Raw genomic sequence first — 21,766 nt, 5'->3', positions numbered from 1 at the left:
TCAGTCCAAACAGAAAACACAACAAATCACTTTGTGTGCAATCTAGCATATAGGGGTTCATAATCTTACCATTGGACACATGTTTCAAAGGTTGCAACAGGGCAAATCTGAATTCCCAACAGTTCTGTGGGATTGCAGTCGGATATAAATGTCATAAATCAATAAAATATTCATATGTGAAGGACTACTGCCAACTTTTTCATGATAGAGTTCCTGACCTGTTTGAAATCACACGGGGCAGAAATTAAGTCAGGCAAATCATTAATAAAGCTCTAACTGCTTTATTATTATGGTTCGTTGCACAGTCAGCCAGATGTTCAGACTGAATTTGGCATTTTTATCCACGTATCAAGTCCTTCCCAAGGCTCTGAGATAGGCTGATGTTGATGTTTTATGGTGTTAGAGGTATCATCACTGGATGTAAACTGTTCCAAGTAAAGCTGCCCTTTTCAATTGACTGATGGTGAATGTGTCATTGGTGTTCAATTTGATGCTCCAGTTGTTTGAGGATTGAATACATGTCACTATTAGTACTACCTTTGATTATTATTATTATCATCTCTGCATTTGCTACAAATTTCTTTTTTTCCCCTCAGCTGTTAAGGGACTTCTGGCATTCTGATATGCAAAGATAAGAAAAGTACTGTATTTTTCGGAGCATAAGACGCACCGGAGCAAGTATAAGATGCACCGGAGCAAGTATAAGATGCACCGCAGCAAGGTTTTGAAAAGGAAATTTTTTAAAAAAAGTTTTTGCACTCTGCAAACCTCCCAAAAATGATCAGTTTTTTTCAAAAAAAGGGCATGAAGGAAGCTTGTAGAGTGCTCCTGGGGGGGGGGGGCAAAAATGAGCAAAAAATGGCCCATTTTGTTTTCCAAAAAAAGGGCATGAATAACCCTTAGGAAGCTTATAGAGTGCTCCTGGGGGGGCAAAAATGAGCAAAAAATGGCCCATTTTGTTTTCCAAAAAAAGGGCATGAATAACCCTTAGGAAGCTTATAGAATGTTCCTGGGGGCTGGGGAGGTAAAAAACGGGCCGTTTTTCTCTCATTTCTCCCCTCCCCAGCCCACAGGTGCTCTCTGAAAGCCTTCTAAAAGCCATGCATGGCCACTTTGGTGAGGGGGGGCAGAGTTTCAGGAGGCAAAAAAATGCTGTATTCAGTGTATAAGATGCCCCCAGATTTTCAGCCTCTTTTTTGAGGGAAAAAGGTGCGTCTTATACTCTGAAAAATATGGTAATCTCTTTTAAAAATGTAACAAAAAATAAAGCATGTATTATTATTTTCATCTCCTTTTCCTAAATGACTGTAACAGGACAGCTGTGTATAGTGGCTAAACTCTCATGCCTCTTAATAAAATGTATTAGTTGGGATTAGTGGTGGCATTCAGCCAGTTTGGACTGGTTTGCCCGAACAAGTAGTGGAAATCGTGGCTCCCCCCCAGCCCCCCCGCCTCTATGCCATCCTATTTAGGCGTATTTTTGAGGCCAGATGCATGTAAGAGCAAAGTGTATGCGTGGAAGACCAGGCGCATGCGCAGCAAACCGGTGGTCATAAAATGTGAAACCCACTGCTGATTGTGATAAACATACTATCAAATGTTTTTAATAATAATAATAATAATAATTTGAATTTATTAGCCGCTCCCTTTCCAGACAGGACTCGGGGCGGCGTACAATGGAGCATATAGAACATAAAACATGTGTACAAACACATAAACATACATATATACAAAGACACACATGCACGGAGGAGGTAACAAATTACAACATTTAGACAGTTAAAAATCACCATTAAAATACCCCAATTGTAAGAAACCCAATGTACAATTAAAATTTAAAATTTAAAAAGACAGTCAGGAGGAGTAAGAAAAATTACGGTTGAGCCAGGCCAGATAATTGAAAGAGGTGGGTCTTTAGCTGTACACGGAAGGAGCGGAGATCGGAAGTAATCCTGATGTCACGGGGGAGGTCATTCCACAGGGCTGGGCCCATCACAGAGAAGGCTCTGCTCCTGGGTGTCGCCCCCCGACACTGTTTGGCGGACGGCACCCGGAGAAGTCCCTCTCTGTGTGAGCGAATTGGTCGTAGGGATGTGTGGGGCAGGATGCGATCCTGCATGTATCCTGAGCATTTTATCCTGAGCAAGAACCTATGCAAGTCCTTATTCATTTATTATTTTAACAAATATCCAGGATGTATTATATTCAAAACAGTAACATAAAATGTTCATGATTAACAATGAGATATTTATAAAGACAAGTTAATTGATGAACACAGTAGAAAATAGGAAAGAGTTACCTGAGTTTGGCTGATCCTGGAAAGCTAAGTACAGGTTAGTATTTGGATAGGAGATTCTCATGAAATATCTTGGCAAGAAGCCCAACAGGGGAGATAACGACATCATCAGACCTTTCTGGAAGAAGAAAACACGGTAGCATAAGGCACCCATATTCTTCTCAAGAAAATCATATGCCCACCTACATGTGAATCCCCAGGAATTGAAATTAACTTGAAGGAAATTTTGCTTTTAAAAAGCAAAGAGTGACACAGCAGTAAAAACAAGAAAGAGTCCAACAATTGGCTTGAGAATCCTCTGAAAAACTAGCTTAAAGTAGCTTATTCATAGAACAGTACTGTACATGTCTAATCAGTCTAATTTAAACACATGAACAAATATTTTCGCTACTATACCTCCTGAGGGGTTGGAGGGGAGAGAATAGTTTTCTCATGTCCAATTTTCCGCTGAGGAAAATTATTGTGAAGGGAATGCTGGCCCTCTAGTGTTCAAAAGCTGAAAGATACTTACAAAACAGCTAAAATCTTCACACTAGGAGTAAGTATATCAACACATGACTCTTGAATATTGCCATCATTTTTAATCCTCAGTTCCTCAACGCCACCATCACAGGCTCAGAAGCCATGAGAAATCCCAGAAATCGCTGCTCACGGAGCAGTGATGGGTTGCAGATCCCGTTGCAACTGGTACAGTGCAACAGGGCCCAGCGTCCCCCACATGCACGCGCAAAGCACGCATGCACAAGCGCACAAAGCACGCATGCACAAGCGCGCAAAGCACACGTGCACAAGTGCGCAGCACACACATGCGTCCTTACCTCCGTCACGCTTCCAAAACATTCCAGCTGCTTGGCGGAGCGTCGCGCAGGTGCTGTACGCTCCGTGTGCGGAAGCGCCAAAGAGCTCAAATACAGGTAAGGAGCTCGGGCGGGTGGGCCCTCCGGAGCACCGTACCAGAATGGTACTCAGTGCTCCCAGCAGGTACCGGTATGCCCGTACTAGGGCGTACTGCCTGCAACCCACCACTGGCACGGAGTCTGCAGGAGCACCACAACAATACACCATCTTTTCCACTCCACTCAATGCCAAGGAAGAGCAAAGATGAATAACTTACAGCAGTGACGTGCGGTGACGTTTATGACTGGTGAGGCTGGTGACGTCATCAAACCATGTGGTTGCTCCGATCGCAGGGGCGCAGCCCAAACGGAGAAATTTCTTCAGCTCCAGCCTCAATCAGCGCAGCCGCGGTCCCCTTCATCTTGCCTCAGGAAGGAGGGGAATGGGACCACGTGTGCAGGGGAAGGGGATTGCGGCTCTGCTAATCTGAGGCTGTGCGCTGAGGAGCCGCCTGCACACGTGGTCCCATTCCCCTTGCAAGGATCCCGGGCTCGCCCAATGCAAAAAATGCCTGGGTACCGTGTTTCCCCGAAAATACAACCTGTCCTGCGCTCACTGACCTAGCGTTATCCCGAAAGCGCCAAGTTACAGGAGCCGGGGGTGGGGGGAGCGCTCACGTTGCTTGCCGCCTTCGGTATACCGCTAGGTTGGGGAGTGGCGTTCTGTCCGGCCAGAGGGGAGAGTTGCCGGGAAACTCTCCAGCCGGGAAAAGCGCCATTCACTGACCTCAGCAGCCGCCCCGCAAATCCCCTCTCCAGCCGGGAAAAGCGCCATTCACTGACCTGAGCAGCCGCCCCGCAAATCCCCTCTCCAGCCGGGAAAAGCGCCATTCACTGACCTCAGCAGCCGCCCCGCAAATCCCCTCTCCAGCCGGGAAAAGCGCCATTCACTGACCTCAGCAGCCGCCCCGCAAATCCCCTCTCCAGCCGGGAAAAGCGCCATTCACTGACCTCAGCAGCCGCCCCGCAAATCCCCTCTCCAGCCGGGAAAAGCGCCATTCACTGACCTGAGCAGCCGCCCCGCAAATCCCCTCTCCAGCCGGGAAAAGCGCCATTCACTGACCTCAGCAGCCGCCCCGCAAATCCCCTCTCCAGCCGGGAAAAGCGCCATTCACTGACCTCAGCAGCCGCCCCGCAAATCCCCTCTCCAGCCGGGAAAAGCGCCATTCACTGACCTCAGCAGCCACCCCGCAAATCCCCTCTCCAGCCGGGAAAAGCGCCATTCACCAAGCCCTTGCGCAGCTCTCCCAGGCGACCGCTGCTGCTGCCCGCCGCCGCCCCGCTCCGCTCCGCTCCGTGCATAACTTCCAAACTCCAAAACTTCCAGCATCGGCCGCTCTAGGAGTGCTCTCTATGGTGGGCCGGCTGCTGGACAGAGAGTTTTCCGGACAGTCTTCCAGCAGCCGGCCCACCATAGAGAGCACTTCTAGAGCGGGCGATGCTGGAAGTTTTGGAGTTTGGAAGTTATGCACGGAGCGGAGCGGCGGGGCGGCGGGCGGCGGCGGGCAGCAGCAGCCAGCGGTGGTCGCCTGGGAGAGCTGCGCAAGGGCTTGGTGAATGGCGCTTTTCCCGGCTGGAGAGGGGATTTGCCGGGCGGCTGCTCAGGTCAGTGAATGGCGCTTTTCCCGGCTAGAGAGGGGATTTTCTGGGCAGCTGCTCGTGAGCATAGTTACCTCATGGCTGCTTCGCCCCTGAGGCTGTGCCCGGCTCTTCGGGAGCCAGTTGACAAGAGAGCAGCCGCCCGGCAACTCTCCCCTCTGGCCGGACAGAACGCCACTCCCCAACCTAGCGGTATATTGAAGGCGGCAAGCAACGTGAGCGCTCCCCCCACCCCCGGCTCCTGTAACTTGGTGCTTTCGGGATAACGCTAGGTCAGTGAGCGCAGGACAGGTTGTATTTTCGGGGAAACATGGTACCTAGGCATTTTTTGCATTGGGCGAGCCTGTGATCCTTGCAAGGGAAATGGGACCACGTGTGCAGGAGGCTCCTCAGCACACAGCCTCAGATTAGCAGAGCCGCGATCCCCTTCCCCTGCACACGTGGTCCCATTCCCCTCCTTCCTGAGGCAAGATGAAGGGGACCGCGGCTGCGCTGATTGAGGCTGGAGCTGAGGAGCCTCCTGCACACGTCCCATTCCCCTTGCAAGGATCCTGGGCTCGCCCGATATAAAAAATGGCGAGATCGGCACACTTGGGGCTGCTGCTGAGATGTCCAGGGAGGCTAAACCAAGCCGCGCGCCTCTCCCAGCCACTTTCACGGCTTCCTGGAGTAATTCTTTTTTATTTTCATGACGAGAGTGGTGAGGCTCCGCCTCCCCTGCCTCCCCTGACTGCACGTCACTGACTTACAGACACGTCCTACAGTTGCAGTCATTTGTCTGGCTCTCCGCAAATAAACAAACCGATCAATCAAATAAAATCCTCATGATTCCTATGAGGAAGGAGCTGAAAGGCCACCAAGCTGTCAAGCCATCTTTCTCTTTGAAAGCCTCATTAGTACAGATTCAGTCCAGGATAAGGAAAGGATGGATAAGAATATTTGGGGGAGGGGGAGGGGAATCATCTATTAGCTGTATGGCGTTGCAATATCTCAAACAGTTCAGTTAGCTCAGCTTTAATTTCAAGTAGGCCGCAGCCCAATCAGAAAAAAAGTGGAAATTTGGCATTATGGGGGAAGCAAACCCTAAGTAGAGCAGATCTAAGGGAGTTTATGGAGGTAACCATGGCTTCAGGCTGACATTCTCAACGTATAAACATCCCTCAAAACACTGACTTGTTAGAAAGTGCAAACTACTTTTTATTGATATGGTATGAAATCTTTAATCGTGGTGTTTGGACAAACGTTCAGGTAATGGCTTGGATGATGCCATCTTAATTAATCATCTATATTAAGCAAAAGTCTGGGTTTTTGAAAAGCCTGTGGTTTGTTAAATATGGCTTAGCAGAACAGAACAGAATAGCAAAGTTGGAGGGGCACTGAAGGTCTTCTAGTCCAACCCTCTGCTGAGGCAGGAGATCTTATACCAGTGATGGCGAACCCGGAAGAGGAGCTGCCCAGGGAGCATGCGCACGCTGGAAAACAAACTTCCTGTTTCCAGCATGCACATGCGCGCCGGCCAGCTAGTCTTCTAGTTAATGGCACGCATGTGCGTGTGATGATCAGCTACCCGGCAGGCATGCTCACACCAGAAAACAGAAGACCAGCCCTTCCAGTTTCCAGCACTGCCGCAAGCAGGGAGGCCAGCTGATTGCCATGCGTGCATGCCCTCCAGAAACCCAGAAGAGGAATGGCTGAGGCTGCACATGTCAGGCAACATGGCTCCACGTGCCACTTTGGGCATGCATGCCATAAGTTCGCCATCACGGTGCTATACCATTCCAGACAGTGGCTGTCCAGACACTTCTTAAAAGCGTTCAGTGATGGAACACCAAGAACTTCTGAAGGCAACCCATTCCACTGATTAATTGTTCTCACTGTCAGGAAATTTCTCTGTAGGTCTAGACTGCTTCTCTCCTTGATTAGTTTCCATCCATTTTTTGCTTGTCTTCTGGGGCTTTGGAAACTAGGTTGACCACCCCCTTCTTTGTGGCAGAACCTCAAATATTGGAACACTAGTATGTCTCCCCAAGTCCTTCTTTTCACTAGAATGCGAAGTAAATTGCTGCAACCGTTCTTTATATGTTTTGGGCTCTAGCACCCCAATCATCTTTGTTGCTCTTTTCTGCTCTTTTTCCAGAGTCTCTACGTCTTTTTTTATAATATGGTGTCCAAAATGCAGTATTCTACAGGTAAGTGTGGTCTTACTAAGGCTTTATAAAGCAGTACTAATGCTTCACATGATCTTGTTTTTATCTCTCTGTTAATACAATTTAGGATTGCATTGGCTTTTTTGACTGCTGCCGTACTCTGCTGGCTCATATTTAAGTCATTGTCCACTAGGACTCCCAAGATCCCTCTCTTAATGTTAATGCTATTGAGCCAAGTTTTACCTAATCTGTTAATGCATATTTGATTGTTCTTGCCTAAGTGTAAAATCTTCCTTTTCTCTGCACTGAATTTCATTTTGTTAGATAGAGCCCAGGGTTCAAGTGTGTCAGCATCCATCTGGATCTTGAGCTTATCTTCTGGGGTATGGGCAAAGGGTATAAAGCCAGGCAATCGTGTCTGTTCATTCAATAGATCTTGCGGAAGTAATCAAGACATACATAAAGTATCAACTCACAGAATACTCATCTTTGCAGCAGTAGCTTGATCTGCAACACATAGCTACAGAAATGTCACTGGGTTTTTTGGGGGGGGATGGGGGGGGCTTTGTTTTCAAATGCAAAACTTGATAGTGCATTCCCCCCCCCCCTTAAAAGGCAGGAAAATTCTTCAGATTAAGAAGACTGACTAAATTTCAGCTACCAGTATTTTGCTGGAGAAAGAATTAGACCTCTTTCCTGCCAGTTATATATTGATCCTTAAACCAAGGAATTACACCAAAGGGTTTCTTAATAGTATTAGTACTTCTCAAACTCCATGAGAAACCAATATCTGGCTGAATGTAAATGGCAGATCAGCATGATTATTCTGGCCTAGAAGCACGAATGATGCTCGGGGAAGAATTAAAAGACACAGCATGTCCAGCTGCCAACTTATGAGCCAGCAGGGCAGGCAGGGATCTCCAGAGCACTGCAGTGATGTCTGGCAGATGGCAAATGCAGCTTTGTCCACAAAGGTGCTGTCTAATTTCTCCTTTTTTTTTTTTTTTGCTTCTCAACCTGCTGTACTTTAGAATAGTCTCTTCTGCACTGTGGCAGATGGGGCCAGATGGTTTGCAGTGCAGAGTATAAAACCGGCCACAACACTTGACTTTCTTCCTTGTATTCTTCAGCTGATGCCAAAACCCGGGTCTTCTTTAAGGAACAGGGATTGAAAAATCTAGCAATAAAAACATGACCAACAGAAATATACTAGTGTGACTCCAGACTCCTTAATATATGCTGTATGCCTGATTCTTAGATCATTATCGATCTTGGATCATTAATACAATACAATAGTAGAGTTGGAAGGGACCTTGGAGGCCTTCTAGTCCAACCCCCTGCCTAGGCAGGAAACCCTATACCGTTTCAGGCAAATGGCTATCCAACATCTTCTTAAAGACTTCCAGTGTTGGGGCATTCACAACTTCTGGAGGCAAGCTGTTCCACTGATTAATTGTTCTAACTGTCAGGAAATTTCTCCTCAGTTCTAAGTTGCTTCTTTCCTTGATTAGTTTCCACCCATTGCTTCTTGTTCTACCCTCAGGTGCCTTGGAGAATAGTTTGACTCCCTCTTCTTTGGGGCAACCCCTGAGATATTGGAACACTGCTATCATGTCTCCCCTAGTCCTTCTTTCTATTAAACTAGACATACCCAGTTCCTGCAACCGTTCTTCATATGTTTTAGTCTCCAGTCCCCTAATCATCTTTGTTGCTCTTCTCTGCACTCTTTCTAGAGTCTAATGATTCTTAGTTTCTTGGTTAGGCATAGCTCATATGTCTTTGTTTGAAATTTGCTGCTGCTGCTGCTGCAATGTGGTAATGGCAACCCCAGTGATGGGTACCAGTTGAAGATAGCCTGGAAATGTTCAGGAGGCAGGCTGATAAGGAGGTGAGAACTCAGAAAAGATGGGAGGATGGCTCAGAGCAAGGTGAAATGATGGTCCACAAGAACATTTGCAGTTATTCTGATCATTGCAAACCTGGAATAGTAAATACTGTAGCATACTTTTAAGCCTCCGTGGCGTAGTGGTTAGAGTGTGGTACTGCAGGCTACTTCTGCTGACTGTTAGCTGCCTGCAATTTGGCAGTTCAAATCCTACCAGACTCAAGGTTGATTCAGCCTTCCATCCTTCCAAGGTGGGTAAAGTGAGGACCCAAATTGTTGGGGGCACAATGCTGACTCTGTAAACTGCTTAGAGAGGGCTGTAAAGCACTGTAAAGCGGTATATAAGTCTAAGTGCTATTGCTGTACCTTTACATTTCCACTGCTTGATTCAGCTCACATACTGTACATGGTTTTGAGAAACTGTTGTTTCTCATAGTACATAGTTGTTTATGAAGAAACAAAACCCACTGGGCTGCACTTAGATACTGCACCTATATGGCAAGCTAATATGTTGAGAAAGTACTTTGCTTGGCTACTTTTTAGATTATCCAAACACACAGATATGTAACAGTTAAAACCTGTTTCCCTGTTTACTATTCAATTTCTCAATTTTGTGCAAAAGGCTGCTGCTAAGGAAAAAGCCAGGGAGCTGAGCGGGGAGAGGCAACCTAAGAGGCTCTATGATCAACTGCTTCCATATAGCCAATGACAATTGGGAGATCTATGCAAAGTCTGCAAGTAACCTTTTCCTGAAAGGGCTGTAATTCACATGGGTCAAATCACTTGGAACAAAACCACAAGCTCTGATCTATAGGATTTTTAGTAGAAAACCTTAAGGAACCAAATTATATAAAGACTTTTGCCTTCAACTAAATGAACATTCACAACTTTTCCTGTTACAGAAACCTGATTTGTTTTAGTTTCTGCTTGGGTTGGGTTGTTTTTTTTTGCACATTTTAAAATTAAATAAATTGCAATTATTATCACAGTATATATAACAACAGGGTTGGAAGAGACCTTGGAGGTTTTCTAATCCAACCTCTTATTCAGGCAGCAAATCCTATGCCATTCCAGACAAATGGCTCTTGAAAATCTCCAGTGATGGACCACCAACTTTTGGAGGTAAAATGTTCCACTGATTGCTCTCTCTTTCAGGAAATTTCTTAGTTCTAAGTTGGATCTCTCTTTAATAAACTTCCATCTGTTTCTAACTGTCTTGCCCTTAGTTGCTTTAGAGAATAGTCTGACCTCCTCTCCTTTGTTACAACCCCTCAAGTACTGGAAGACTGCTATCGTATCATCCCTGGTCCTTCTCTTTGCTAGACCAGACATATCTAATTCCCCCAATCATTCATCCTATGGTTCAGCCTCCAGGCTTGTTATCATCTTTGTGGGTCTTTTCTGCACTCTTTTTAGAATCTGAACATCTTTTTTGTATCACGGTGACCAGAATTGGATGCAGTATTTCAAGTGTGGTCTCACCAGTGCAGAATAAAATGGTATCATTTCTTCATGTGATCTTGAAACTGTCTCTCTCTTGATGCAATCTAAAATCTACTCTTTATCTATTAAGCTATTCTACGTTGCTACTGTTATTTGGTTGAGATGTATCCAAAATGTTTAAAATAAGTAAGATGAAATATAGACATTGCATCAAATAATGTATCAGAACCACTGAGAATGAAATCCTAAGCAGCCAACCACTGAAAGCAACTACCTTTTATTGACATTATATGTCAAAGGATATTTGCTAGAGGTTTAAAAAGAATATTTGCTGTAATAATAACTAGGAAAGTTTCTGTAATTCAGCACAGTATTGAAAGTTCAAGAAAACATATTTTATAAATCTGAATATTATTCCTATTTTTTTATTTTTTTCCTAAAAAATATTAAGTTAAAGTAGACATAAAAGAAAAGACAAATAACTATCTTTGACAATAGTAGGAATGATATTTTGTGAAGGTTTTTGATGTAATCTAGTTAAAACAACAAAATGCACAGGTTTAGTAAACAGATTGTAAGAAGTTTCCATGTAAATGTTAACTCTAAACAGCAAAATGTACATATGGACAACTACATAAAGACAGTAATCTGTGACCAAAAATAATCAAATGCAATACAAGTCTGTGTATACATATCTTTTGGTTAAAATCAAACCTGCATTAAGAACAAAAGCGTGCATCAACCTAACGCAAGATTGTTAGTTTTGCTGGGACTTTTATATCCATAAGGCTCTTGGAGAACATGGACAAGTTACAGTTTTTAGGTTTTTTTTAAAGGTGAACTCTTATGTTTCTGATGCTTTCAAGCTGGACTTGTCATAGTAGTGCAACATATTTTCCATAGGAAATGATGGTAGTGGCAAAGATTTCACCCAAAGATGCTCTGTTGGAAAGCAGATACAAAACCCTAAAACACTATTGATTATGTGTAGGCATCAGAATCATTTTTTCTTCCTCCCCATACATTTAATTGTTTGATAGAAATAGTAAGATGGCTGTTGTTTGGTCATACTACATATGGCGTTCATCTATGGTTTGGAAACAAACATTCAAAATAAAGAGAATGCCTCTGATTATAGCTCAAAGAAAATTCCAAAAGGCTCAGAACAGATTGTTTCCTATTCGAAACAGCAGTTTTACCCCCAGAACAGGACATTTTGTGAAATTTCATACATTAAAGTTTCAAATATAAAATATTTTGCACACCATTAAAGCACAATGCAAAGACATACAAAAGAAGGTCACACTTTCTGGAGGAACCATTAACTGATCTCATATTCTGATCGGTTATGATGCCTGCCAAATTTTATCCTTCACAGGCAAATTGAAGAAAATCTTAACTCTTCCATTTTGTATTTAAAAACCACCTGGTTCAAGTTTTGAATGAGTGATTGTGGTGAAGGTAAAAGCACTTCAGAGGTAGTAAAGACATACTCTTCATTACTGTGGCCAATACAAAACTAAAATTAGGAAGATGGTCTATTTATCCTTACTCTTGAGATGAGAGACAATAATCTCTGTCAGTTGCTGGATTTTCATGTCTATAACCAATAATTGAGTAGTTGAAACAGAGCAGTGGTTAAAGCCAAATTTTTCTCCAGCCTTCATAATCTTTAATTTTCCCCAATGCTCATGTGTCTCCCTCATTTTTCTATAACACTTAGATGCATAATGAATATTCATAACTGTGTGCTCCTAAATGCTCATTTGCTGTTCTTCATTAAATATCTGGAATTCAGAATCTTTATAAATAGAATTGTCAACTATTTTCTTTTCTTAATGCATTATTTCATACTTATCTTAATAGTGATTGGTATAGAAGTATTGTTTTTTTAAAAAAAAGACATTTCAAGCATGACTAGAAAATTGATTACTTACAAGAGCATACTTTAGTTAATCTCACATAATATACTTAATGACTAAGTATATAATGTATACTTATATATAATAATATAATAACTTTTAAATAGCGAGTTAGAAATAATCTCTGAGAAAAACATGTTAATTTTTAACAAGGATAATGAAGCACGAAATCAGATTTCTTTCTAGGCCTACCATGAGTCTTATATCCAATATCAAGTATGAACTTACATGTATGTATGCATGTATGCATGTACAGAATGTATGTATGTATGTATGTATGTATGTATGTATGTATGTATATAATGTAGTTAAGTAGTTACATCTACACTGGTTATTTTTGTTTCATTTTTAATAGATGATAACAGGGGATGAAAAAGCAGGGAACTTATTAAACGGGTGCACTGATAAAAATCAGTGAACTCAATTAAGCACATTATAAAAATGAACAATGGAGCCCTATTTTTAATCCAACCATATTATGCTTGCATATTAAAATATAGATATTGTAAAAACAGAAAATAAATAATCCCCTTTTTGGAGTTAATTCCAAATCATTAAACAACACAAATATTGATGAGTAGAATACCATAGGAAAATAAAATCAACATTGTTGCTGTTTTGTTTAAATGATTATTTTAGGGCAAAGGAAATCCTGATGATATCAGAGAAAGTATTGTCACACTATCTCTGTATGTAAACTTTTAACACAAATCAAATGCATGGAGTATTGTTTATTTTCAATGATCAAGTGATGTACATAGACAAGAATACTATTTATCTCAATAAGAGAGGCACAACCTGAGGTCAGTGTATTGCATGGCGTCCTCAGAAATTTCCCCAGAATTGCTACTAAAACTGCAATATTTAATTTGAAAAAAAGGGGAAATTATAAAATGCACAAAGTAATCTTATTAACCATATTTAATAGGAAATAATGTAACTAAAATAAATATAATAAATTGAAAGTATCTTAGTTTTTATCTTGGCTTATCTGTTTTCGGGATTACAGTCCAACCCAACCATTCAGCGTATGTCTTAGCTTGAAAGAAGTCACCTACCCTGAACTAAACAAAAATAATCAATGCTGTGAAAGACTAGCAACATGTCTATGCCAATATTCTCTTTGGTGTGCTTTTACTTCCACAACAATTGTGTCCCAGTGTCTCTAATCAAAAATATTGTGTCCTCATAATATACCCATACTATTAAAATAGAATATCAACCTAGTATACATCATGGCATGTTGTATATTACTATTTAGTCCTGTGTTGCTGTTTCCCAAATCTTAGGAAGCAACAATATACATTCAGGAAAACCTGACATTTCAAATGTTCGCTGAAAACCAATATTGGACAGTAGGCTGAGAGGCTGAAGCGTTTCTCATGATTTATGGGAACAAGGCCAAAGCTCCTCTGTTTTTTCTGAACATTTATGTTGCTCATTAATAATCATGGATATTCAAAATAAACATTAAGTAGTCTATCTTGCCAAGTTGAAGGACAGTAAGTTCCAAGGCTTATCTTGATATAAACAATCAATTAGAACTGCTTATTAAAAAGCAGCCATGTCCAGAGTTGCTATTCCTTCCCAGTTGTGTTGCATAAGTGTGTCTTTGATAGGAATCATTTCCCAATCAGATCTCAAGCAGGTCTTCTCCACTCTCATCGCTCTCCACCGTAAGTTGCCTTGTCCACCACTTCTTAACTTCTGATCCACACGAAGCTGCGTCTGACATAGGATTCATTTTGCACACAACAGATTTCACAGTTGTCCGACCACCAATTCTTACGTTGACTGAAGACACTGAATGGCTTATTGGTTTTGGGGCTAGGAAATGAAAAGAGAAAAATATTCACTGCAAACAAATCGTCATTATGCTAAGCAATTCTGGTATGATGGAAAGTGGATTTGTGGTTTTGGATTTCAAGACTAATGAAAAGTTTTTTAAAAAAAATATATTTAATTGCTCAGTAATACCAACAGTAGGAAACACAATGTTAACTCCATGGATTATTTTTTTTTGGTGAGAGAAATTAGAAACTTTTAATTCTATGAACGTAAGGCTTCCATTATGTATCTTTTGTCACCACACTTTCTCCTCTATTGAGGGCAAAACATTTCTCATGATAAATCTACACAAAGGAGTTCCTCAAGAGCATAATTCCACCTCTCTGAGTTGTTCTGTTCTGATAGGTACTATGCCTTTCCAGGGTTGGGGTTAGGGTTAGGGTTCCAGGTGCTTGATGTAAACTGATAAACTATATAACTTTATTGTATTTTTTCTAGAACAGTGAAACTGTTTTTATATATAACTGAAAGTTTTCATATATTGAAACAACATTATTAACAATTGGAAACAAAATTTTAATAAGCCCATGCCCGGACCATTTAGTGCAGTAGTGATTAAAGTGTTGAACTGGGACAGGAAAGGCTAAATTCAAATCCAATGGGGCTACATTGGGCCACTTACTTTCTCTCAGACCATCATATTTCACACTGCTTTACTTGAAGGGAAAAAAAAACCATACCAGACAAAGCTGAGCATCCACAGGACACAATGTAAGAGTAGTACAGGAGCAACTCATTAATGATGGCAGTTGGGATTGGAATTTCCTTTGTTAAGCAACATGGTCATAAAGCATGACATCATGTGACCATGCTGCTTAGTGATGGCAGTTTTGGCACTTCTGGTTGCTGTTGTTAAGTGATACTCACACTCACATTAACTGCATGCAATGTCTTGACCTCAATGTCAGCTTGCCCACTGATTTTCCTTGTGGAAAGCCACCAGTGAAAGTCACAAATGGCAATCATATGACCATGGGATGGTGTGACCTTGTTATTATGAATGCCTGAATCATGATAATGTGATAGTGAAGAATTGTGACAGCTGCAAGTATATGAACCAGCTGTAAGTATCATTTGTTCAATGTGGTTGTAAGTTTGAATGGTTGCTGAACATCATTAAACAACATTAAGCTTCTTCTCCAGGAACATTGTATTGCTAACTAGGGCATACAAAATCTTTGGCAGACCAATTCTTGAATACAGCTTGTCTGCCTGGAACCCACACTGTATATTGGATATTAACATGATTGAGTAGGTTCAGAGGTATTTCACAAGAAGAGTGCTCTACTCCTCTACTCACAATAAAATTTTCTATGACACCAGGCTTGAAATTTTGGGCTTGGACAATCTGGAACTGCATCGCCTGCGGCCCAATCTAAGCACAGTACACAAAATTGTCTGCTACAACATCCTGCCTGTCAACGACTTCTTCAGCTTCAACCACAATAATACATGGGCAAACAATCGATACAAACTCAAGGTAAACTGCTTCAAACTCGACTGCAGAAAATATGTCTTCACCAACAGAGTGGTCAACACCTGGAATGCTCTACCTGACTCTGTTGTTACAGCATCAAACCCTCATACAGTAGCTTCAATCTCAAACTGTCTATTGTGGCCCTCACCCCATTCCTAAGAGGTCCATAAAGGGGGCATGCATAAGCGCAACAGCATATCTACCATCCCTATCTTACTATCCCCATTTATCTGCATTTACTTCCTTTGTTCATGTTTAAGTTCATATCTATACTTATCTTGTAAATGTTTGACAAACAAATAAAATAAATAAATAAATAAATAAATAAATAAATAAATAAATAAATAAATGATGACTACGTTTATTGGTAACAACAATGAGAACGCTAACAATGTCGACTTTTACCAATATAATAAATATATACTACAAAGATCTTATATAAAAATATCACATTATAAGCTAGTTTTTCTTTAATCATTCAAGTTTGATGTTCTGCTCCCTTTAATTGTAAGTTTACAGAAGATATTGCTATATATTTCAATCAGTACATAAAAACATAAGCAGTGCCTTACTGGATCAGACTCCGCAATCTGTAACAACAGTGGCCAACCTACCTGACAAGGAAGCCAATTAGACTTCAAGCAGATGGCCTTCACAAGTCTTGGCATCAAGACTAATAGCCATTGATCCCCATACTTCTATGAATTTGTCCAACTCTCTGTTGAAACCAATCAAGCTGGTACCCAGGACTGCATCTCATGGTATCCGTGGATCTTCAAGGTGAGCCTTATATATTTATTTTCTGAATCTATAAAGCCTAGTTGTTTATAGCCCCATGATCTTAAGTTATTGCTGTTTTCACCTATTGCCATTGTTTATGTTATTGCTTCTGTTATTCTGTGTAGGAATTATTATTATTCATTGTAATCATTATTTGACTATTGAGCAGTTTGAGTGGCAGACATTAATCTGCCATAATCCCAGTTTATGAGAACATTTCCCATATTCTGTTTTTTAAAAATGCCGTATTTATTGAACAATAGATTTCTATCCAGGCATTCAGAGCTAGGATTTTCCTCTTTCCTTTCTTTCCTTTCCTTCTGGTGTCACCAAAGGCCTAGATGAATTAAAATTATGGATTCTAGACAAATGCTATAGTGTAAGAACTGCCATCCTGAGCTGCAGCTTTACTTTGCTAGATTACTTGGGATATCACATCTCCCATAAAGTGGTAGAGACAGACCAGAGAAAGTATGAACTGTGCTCAAATGGGGAGTGCCCTGTATTCCATGATTCCAAAATGGCTGGACACTTTGGATTTGTCAAAACCTTACACCTGGTGAGGCGCCAATTCTGGTGGCCAAGCATGAAATTAAGAGTATTGTACTGGGATTGGGAAGGTTGAATTGAAGTCCTATTTTGCTAAATTGGCCCACCTACTTTCTCTCAGACCATATTTCACACTGCTTTATTTGGAGAAAAGCTATTTTGCCAGTTGCCCTGTGTGTTCATCCGTGAAGGGTCACCCCAGAAAGCCACCAGGTTTACTACAACCCATAACTAACCCTATGTTTCCTTGGAAGGAGATTTCTATGGACTTTATTGTGGAACTACTTCATAGCTCTGGGAACATAGTAATATGGGTTGTTACTGACCTCTTCTCCAAACAGGATCCATTCATGACTTGTCCCAAAGTCCCTTCAGCATGGACCCTAGTAAAACTCTTTGTGCAACATATCTACCAGTTCCATGGAGCTCTGACCGCAATAATTTTAGACCGGTGTGTGTGCAATTTACTTTCCTATTTTGGCAAGAATTTTAAAGCTCTTGGTGACCTCCCAAGGACTCAGTTCCTCTCATCATCTCCAAATCAATGGAGCCTGGGAACATAAGGATGGCATGCTGTAACAATACCATCATTGTTATGTCAATAATGTCAGGGAGCATCACCAAAACAATTCCTTTGAATGTGACTGGACAATAGGGGGATATCAAGGGGAGGAATGGGAATGTTAACTAGGGAACATTTGGCTGCCAACTTTTTAGCGTTGTTTTAATGTAATCCACTTGACTTTTAGTAAAAGTATACTTTTCACTACAAATGGGGTCTTTCTTTGGTAAGGGACCAAGTTGGGATAGGCCTGACAATGAGTTTGGGGGCCCATTTCTTATGGGTAGGTAGATTTTAAATTATGGCTGGAGAAATAAGGTGTTGATTCATCAAAGATGATCTGAGGGGAGATGTTATAGCGAGATACATTTTGCGTAAAATAGACTAATGTTAGAATAATTTGGTGTACCAGGTAGGTGAAAATGTTCCCAAAGTGATTCAGAATTCATTTCAAGCACATAATTTCTTTTGAGGGACAGGAAGTTTGAAATCGCCTCATGTTAGGCTAGAATATGAATCAGAAATTTCTTTTTCTTTCCTCTTGAGAATATATTTGACACATGTTGCCATAAAATGCCTAGGATGATCGTGCATAAGATAGGTAGTCATGTAACTTTTCTAAATATAACCAAACATTATTTTGATGATTTTCAGAGCTGTATCAGACAGAACTCCAAACTTCATTTACCGAAGGCGTTTCGTATTTATTTTGTAGTCTCTTTGATATGGAAAGCTACTATATCTATATTATGAAACTGTATCAGTTTGGGAATGCGCTATATATCCCTTGTCACTTACCAGATGGCAAACGCCATTGTCCAAACTTTCGCTGAGGTCTACCACTTTCACCAGAATCTTGTCGATATCCACCTCTGTCAGAAAGCGTGGGGCTAAGCAGCTGCTGTTCACTACTTGTCTGAATAGAATGAGAGAGAAAAGGAATTAAAACCTGGGGGGGAAAAAAACAAAAAGGACCTTTGATTTCTGGCCCTTATTTCACACATTTTGCAGTTGAAATTTTGTGTAGATCTTTCTGTTCAGCCCTCATGTAATTTATTTTTGTTATTTTTTAAAAAAAAGCCATATTTATTATTATTGGCGGATTTGAATGCAGATTTCTCAAGTGTGTGTGTGTGTGTGTGTGTGTGTGAATGTTTTCAATGCATGTTTTTTCGTATGTAATTTTCCCAATCCATTTTGACACATTTCTCTCACATATAAACAACCATATTTGGACTCTAAACGTTGCTGTCTCGTTTAGATGCTAATAGAATCTGTTGTGGTAGATCAAGCCATTTCATTCCCATTAATATCTGTTAAATTTCTTTTACATCCCTAGCTACAACTTATTGACAGTATCGTTTATTGCAACATTTATTGCTAGAAACATTTTAGGAAAATGTATTCCCAGAATTACAGAAGTTATATCTGAGCATTATAATGCATAACGAATCACAGAAATTAAGTTTTTTGGGGGCCTCATAAAATTGAACATAAAAATTATATTAAGCATAGAAGAATGGAGAAGTAAAAGAAAGAAAAAGAAAAAAAAGCAAGTTCCCATGGCCTACAAACAGTATGTGTCCTTTACACATATTTCTGGGCAGGAATGAATGGAAAGGTCTGCTCTTTTATCAAAGTGCTTTAGATCTGGTGGGTATCTACCAAATATGTCGTGGTCAGATGCAGTTGAATGTTTTCTCATATGTTGTGTACTATTGCACAGACTCATGATTTTTCCTAATGCTTCTAGGCCATTTTTGGGTGGTAGCTTCAAGTCAATGTTGACTCCTGTCAAGTTTCTGGACAAGTCCCTGCAGTTTTCATGGCAATATTTCAGAACTGTTTTACTTAGTGCGAGTGAGGGTTAAGAGAGAGTGACTGGACCAAAATAATCCAACGGGCTTCATGTAGGACTAGAACTCATGGCCTCCCAGTTTCTAGACTGATGCCTTAACCATACACTAAACTGGCTTTCTTTCTAGGTCACTAGCTGAGATTTTTGAGAACAACAATAGGGATGACCCCATACCTCAGGCTGTACATTGTTATCCTGGTTATTAGCATTCATATCTTCACTTGGCTGTGTTGTCTCAATGCTTGGTGGATTTAGGAAACGGCTTAATTCCTGCTGTTGACTCTCTCGGAGGCTGTGGATGATACTGCACGACTGCTGTTGTTTCTAGAAAAATAAGACAAACATTGTTATATTATGTTTTCTTTAAAATTCCTTTCCAAAAATAAATACAGAAGGGTAACTAATGGTATTTGTCTCTTTTGCAAATAAAACTGGTGATTCCATTGGGTTTAGGGTTGGGCAAGAGAAGACAAAATAAACTTATTGTGGTTTTCATTATTCAGTTTATGTATCCTAAGGATTCTTAATTTTTGCAGTATTGTACTTGCCAGTTTCAAGGGACTGCCTCTCAAGATGGGTGCTGCATGATAAGGACTTATTTTTTCCCTTACCAATGATCGGCTGATTTCACTGCCAAAGTGATTCTTTGGCTGTGCTGCTCCATGATTTTGAATGGGAGCATTTATAAATGACAAAGATGACTTTTGGATGATTGTGGACTTGGTTGGAAAAGAGGCCTTGAAGATTCCCATTCTCTCTGGAAGCAATAGTACTCACTGGGCATATAAATCTTCCTGTCAGCAATATCATTACCTTAAGCATGCTCAAGTTTTAACTTTAACTTTTCTTTCCCGTATGGAAGCATGGTTGCCCTTGGGATGGTAGTGGAGTTTTTTAGACTCTCACCACTGAATTTCTGTGCTTTTTGAATCTGCAAAATATTTGGAGTTTATTTCTATTGAATTTCTCTTGTAACCTTGGATTGAAATATAGAGGAAAACATCTTTTCTTTGTTCTTTATTCCCTGATTAAGCTTCATGGATTGAAAAGGCTGAATAGTGGATAAACCCTAAGTATGGAGGGTGGAGGGATACGCAGCTCCTAACTGAATTTCTTTTTAGAAAGCTTGATGAGACCATATTGATTTTCCAAAATAAGTTAGGGCAGTGATGGCAAATCTTTTAGACTCCGAGTGCCCAAACTACGGACATGTGCATAACCAAACTGAAAGGTGCACACGTGCGAACGTGTGCATGAGCAGACATGCATGAACATGTGCATGTACAGTCATGTACACATGTGCAGCAGAGACCCGAAGACCAGCTGGCTGGCGGGATCCAGGCATCCCAATACCAGCAGCGTGGCAAGAGGTAAGAAAAACTTTCGTGAGCTTCTGTTTCATCTTTTGCAGGGAAACAGAAGCTCACAAAAGAAATGCCATGGAGATCTGACCTGGGGTGATGGCGCATGTACCAGCAGAGCAGTGGTGGGTTGCAGGCAGTATGCCCCGGTACAGGGATCCTGGTGCCTGCCCGGAACACCGGGTAGCATTCCCGTACAGTGCTCTGGAGGGCCCACCTGCCCACCTGAGCGCCTTACCTGTATTTGAGCTCTTCGGTGCTTCCGCGCACAGAGTGCACGGCGCCTGTGTGACGCTCCGCCGAGCAGATGGAGCATCGCGGAGGCTCGTGGAGGTGTCGCAAGATGCATGCGCGTGTTCATATGGTGCACACCAAGCCCCGTACCGGTTGCAACAGGACCCAGAACCCCCCACTGCAGCAGAGAGAGCTCTATGTGCCACCTCTGGCACGGGTGCCATAGATTTGCCATCATGGGGTTAGGGCAAGAAATTTTGGATGAAGATCTACAAAAGGACTCTCCAAATCAAAGAAAATAATGCTGGTTTTCTGAAATGAATGACAACTCTGTGGCATGAAAACCCAAAAAACTAGGCCCCAAGCTGTGAAGAACAGTCAAATCATGTTATTTCTGTTAGACTTTTAAAATAGCATTCAAAAACATATTAATAATGCAATAATGTTAAACTTACTGCTCTAATACGCTTCAAGCATTTTTTCAACCACATGCGTATTGTCTGCTTGGCAACCTCTTCCTCTATGGTGTACTCCAGTTGTTCCCTCGCAAGAAGTTCTTCCAGCTGAAGACTTTTTCTGATGTCCACCGATCTATATGAGAGCATGCTAGAAGAAATGTATATTAGTAAATATTCACTTTTAAAAAAAGGAAAATGACTCTGTGTGAAAACCATATAGTTCCTTTAAAATGTTTGTTTGGCTTGTAAAACGATGCTTAATGTCTCTGTGTCCATTGATAATTGCATAGTGAGAGTGTTGAAGTAATAGTACATTACAAGGAAATATGTGATCAGAGCAGAAAAAGTTTGGTGGGTAAAGATCCACTTAAGTCAACTGCTTCCATGACTGTTTAACTCTAATGATGAGTCCACTCACAAAAAAATTGTTTCTGTTAAAGTTTTCATTCTT

The 21,766-nt window shown here is 41.3% G+C and overlaps 1 protein-coding gene across 1 annotated transcript in view; it reads right to left on the bottom strand.

Moving 5' to 3' along the window:
• Nucleotides 1-10,586: 10,586 nt before the first annotated feature.
• NALCN (sodium leak channel, non-selective) overlaps nucleotides 10,587-21,766 on the bottom strand; it is a 278,856-nt gene continuing 267,676 nt past the window's right edge. Inside the window, exons 42-45 of the mRNA XM_081948163.1 lie at nucleotides 21,313-21,463; nucleotides 19,437-19,586; nucleotides 18,203-18,320; nucleotides 10,587-14,015 (exon numbers count right to left, since the gene is read on the bottom strand). Coding sequence (XP_081804289.1) covers nucleotides 13,822-14,015; nucleotides 18,203-18,320; nucleotides 19,437-19,586; nucleotides 21,313-21,463 — 613 coding nt within the window. The 3' untranslated portion in view covers nucleotides 10,587-13,821. The remainder of the gene's footprint in view (nucleotides 14,016-18,202; nucleotides 18,321-19,436; nucleotides 19,587-21,312; nucleotides 21,464-21,766) is intronic.

This window comes from Natrix helvetica (genome assembly GCF_964273705.1).
Source record: "Natrix helvetica genome assembly, chromosome: 3".
NCBI lineage: Eukaryota > Metazoa > Chordata > Lepidosauria > Squamata > Natricidae > Natrix > Natrix helvetica.
The sequence above is the reverse complement of the archived record's forward strand: the minus strand, read 5'-3'. Positions and strand labels throughout refer to the sequence as shown.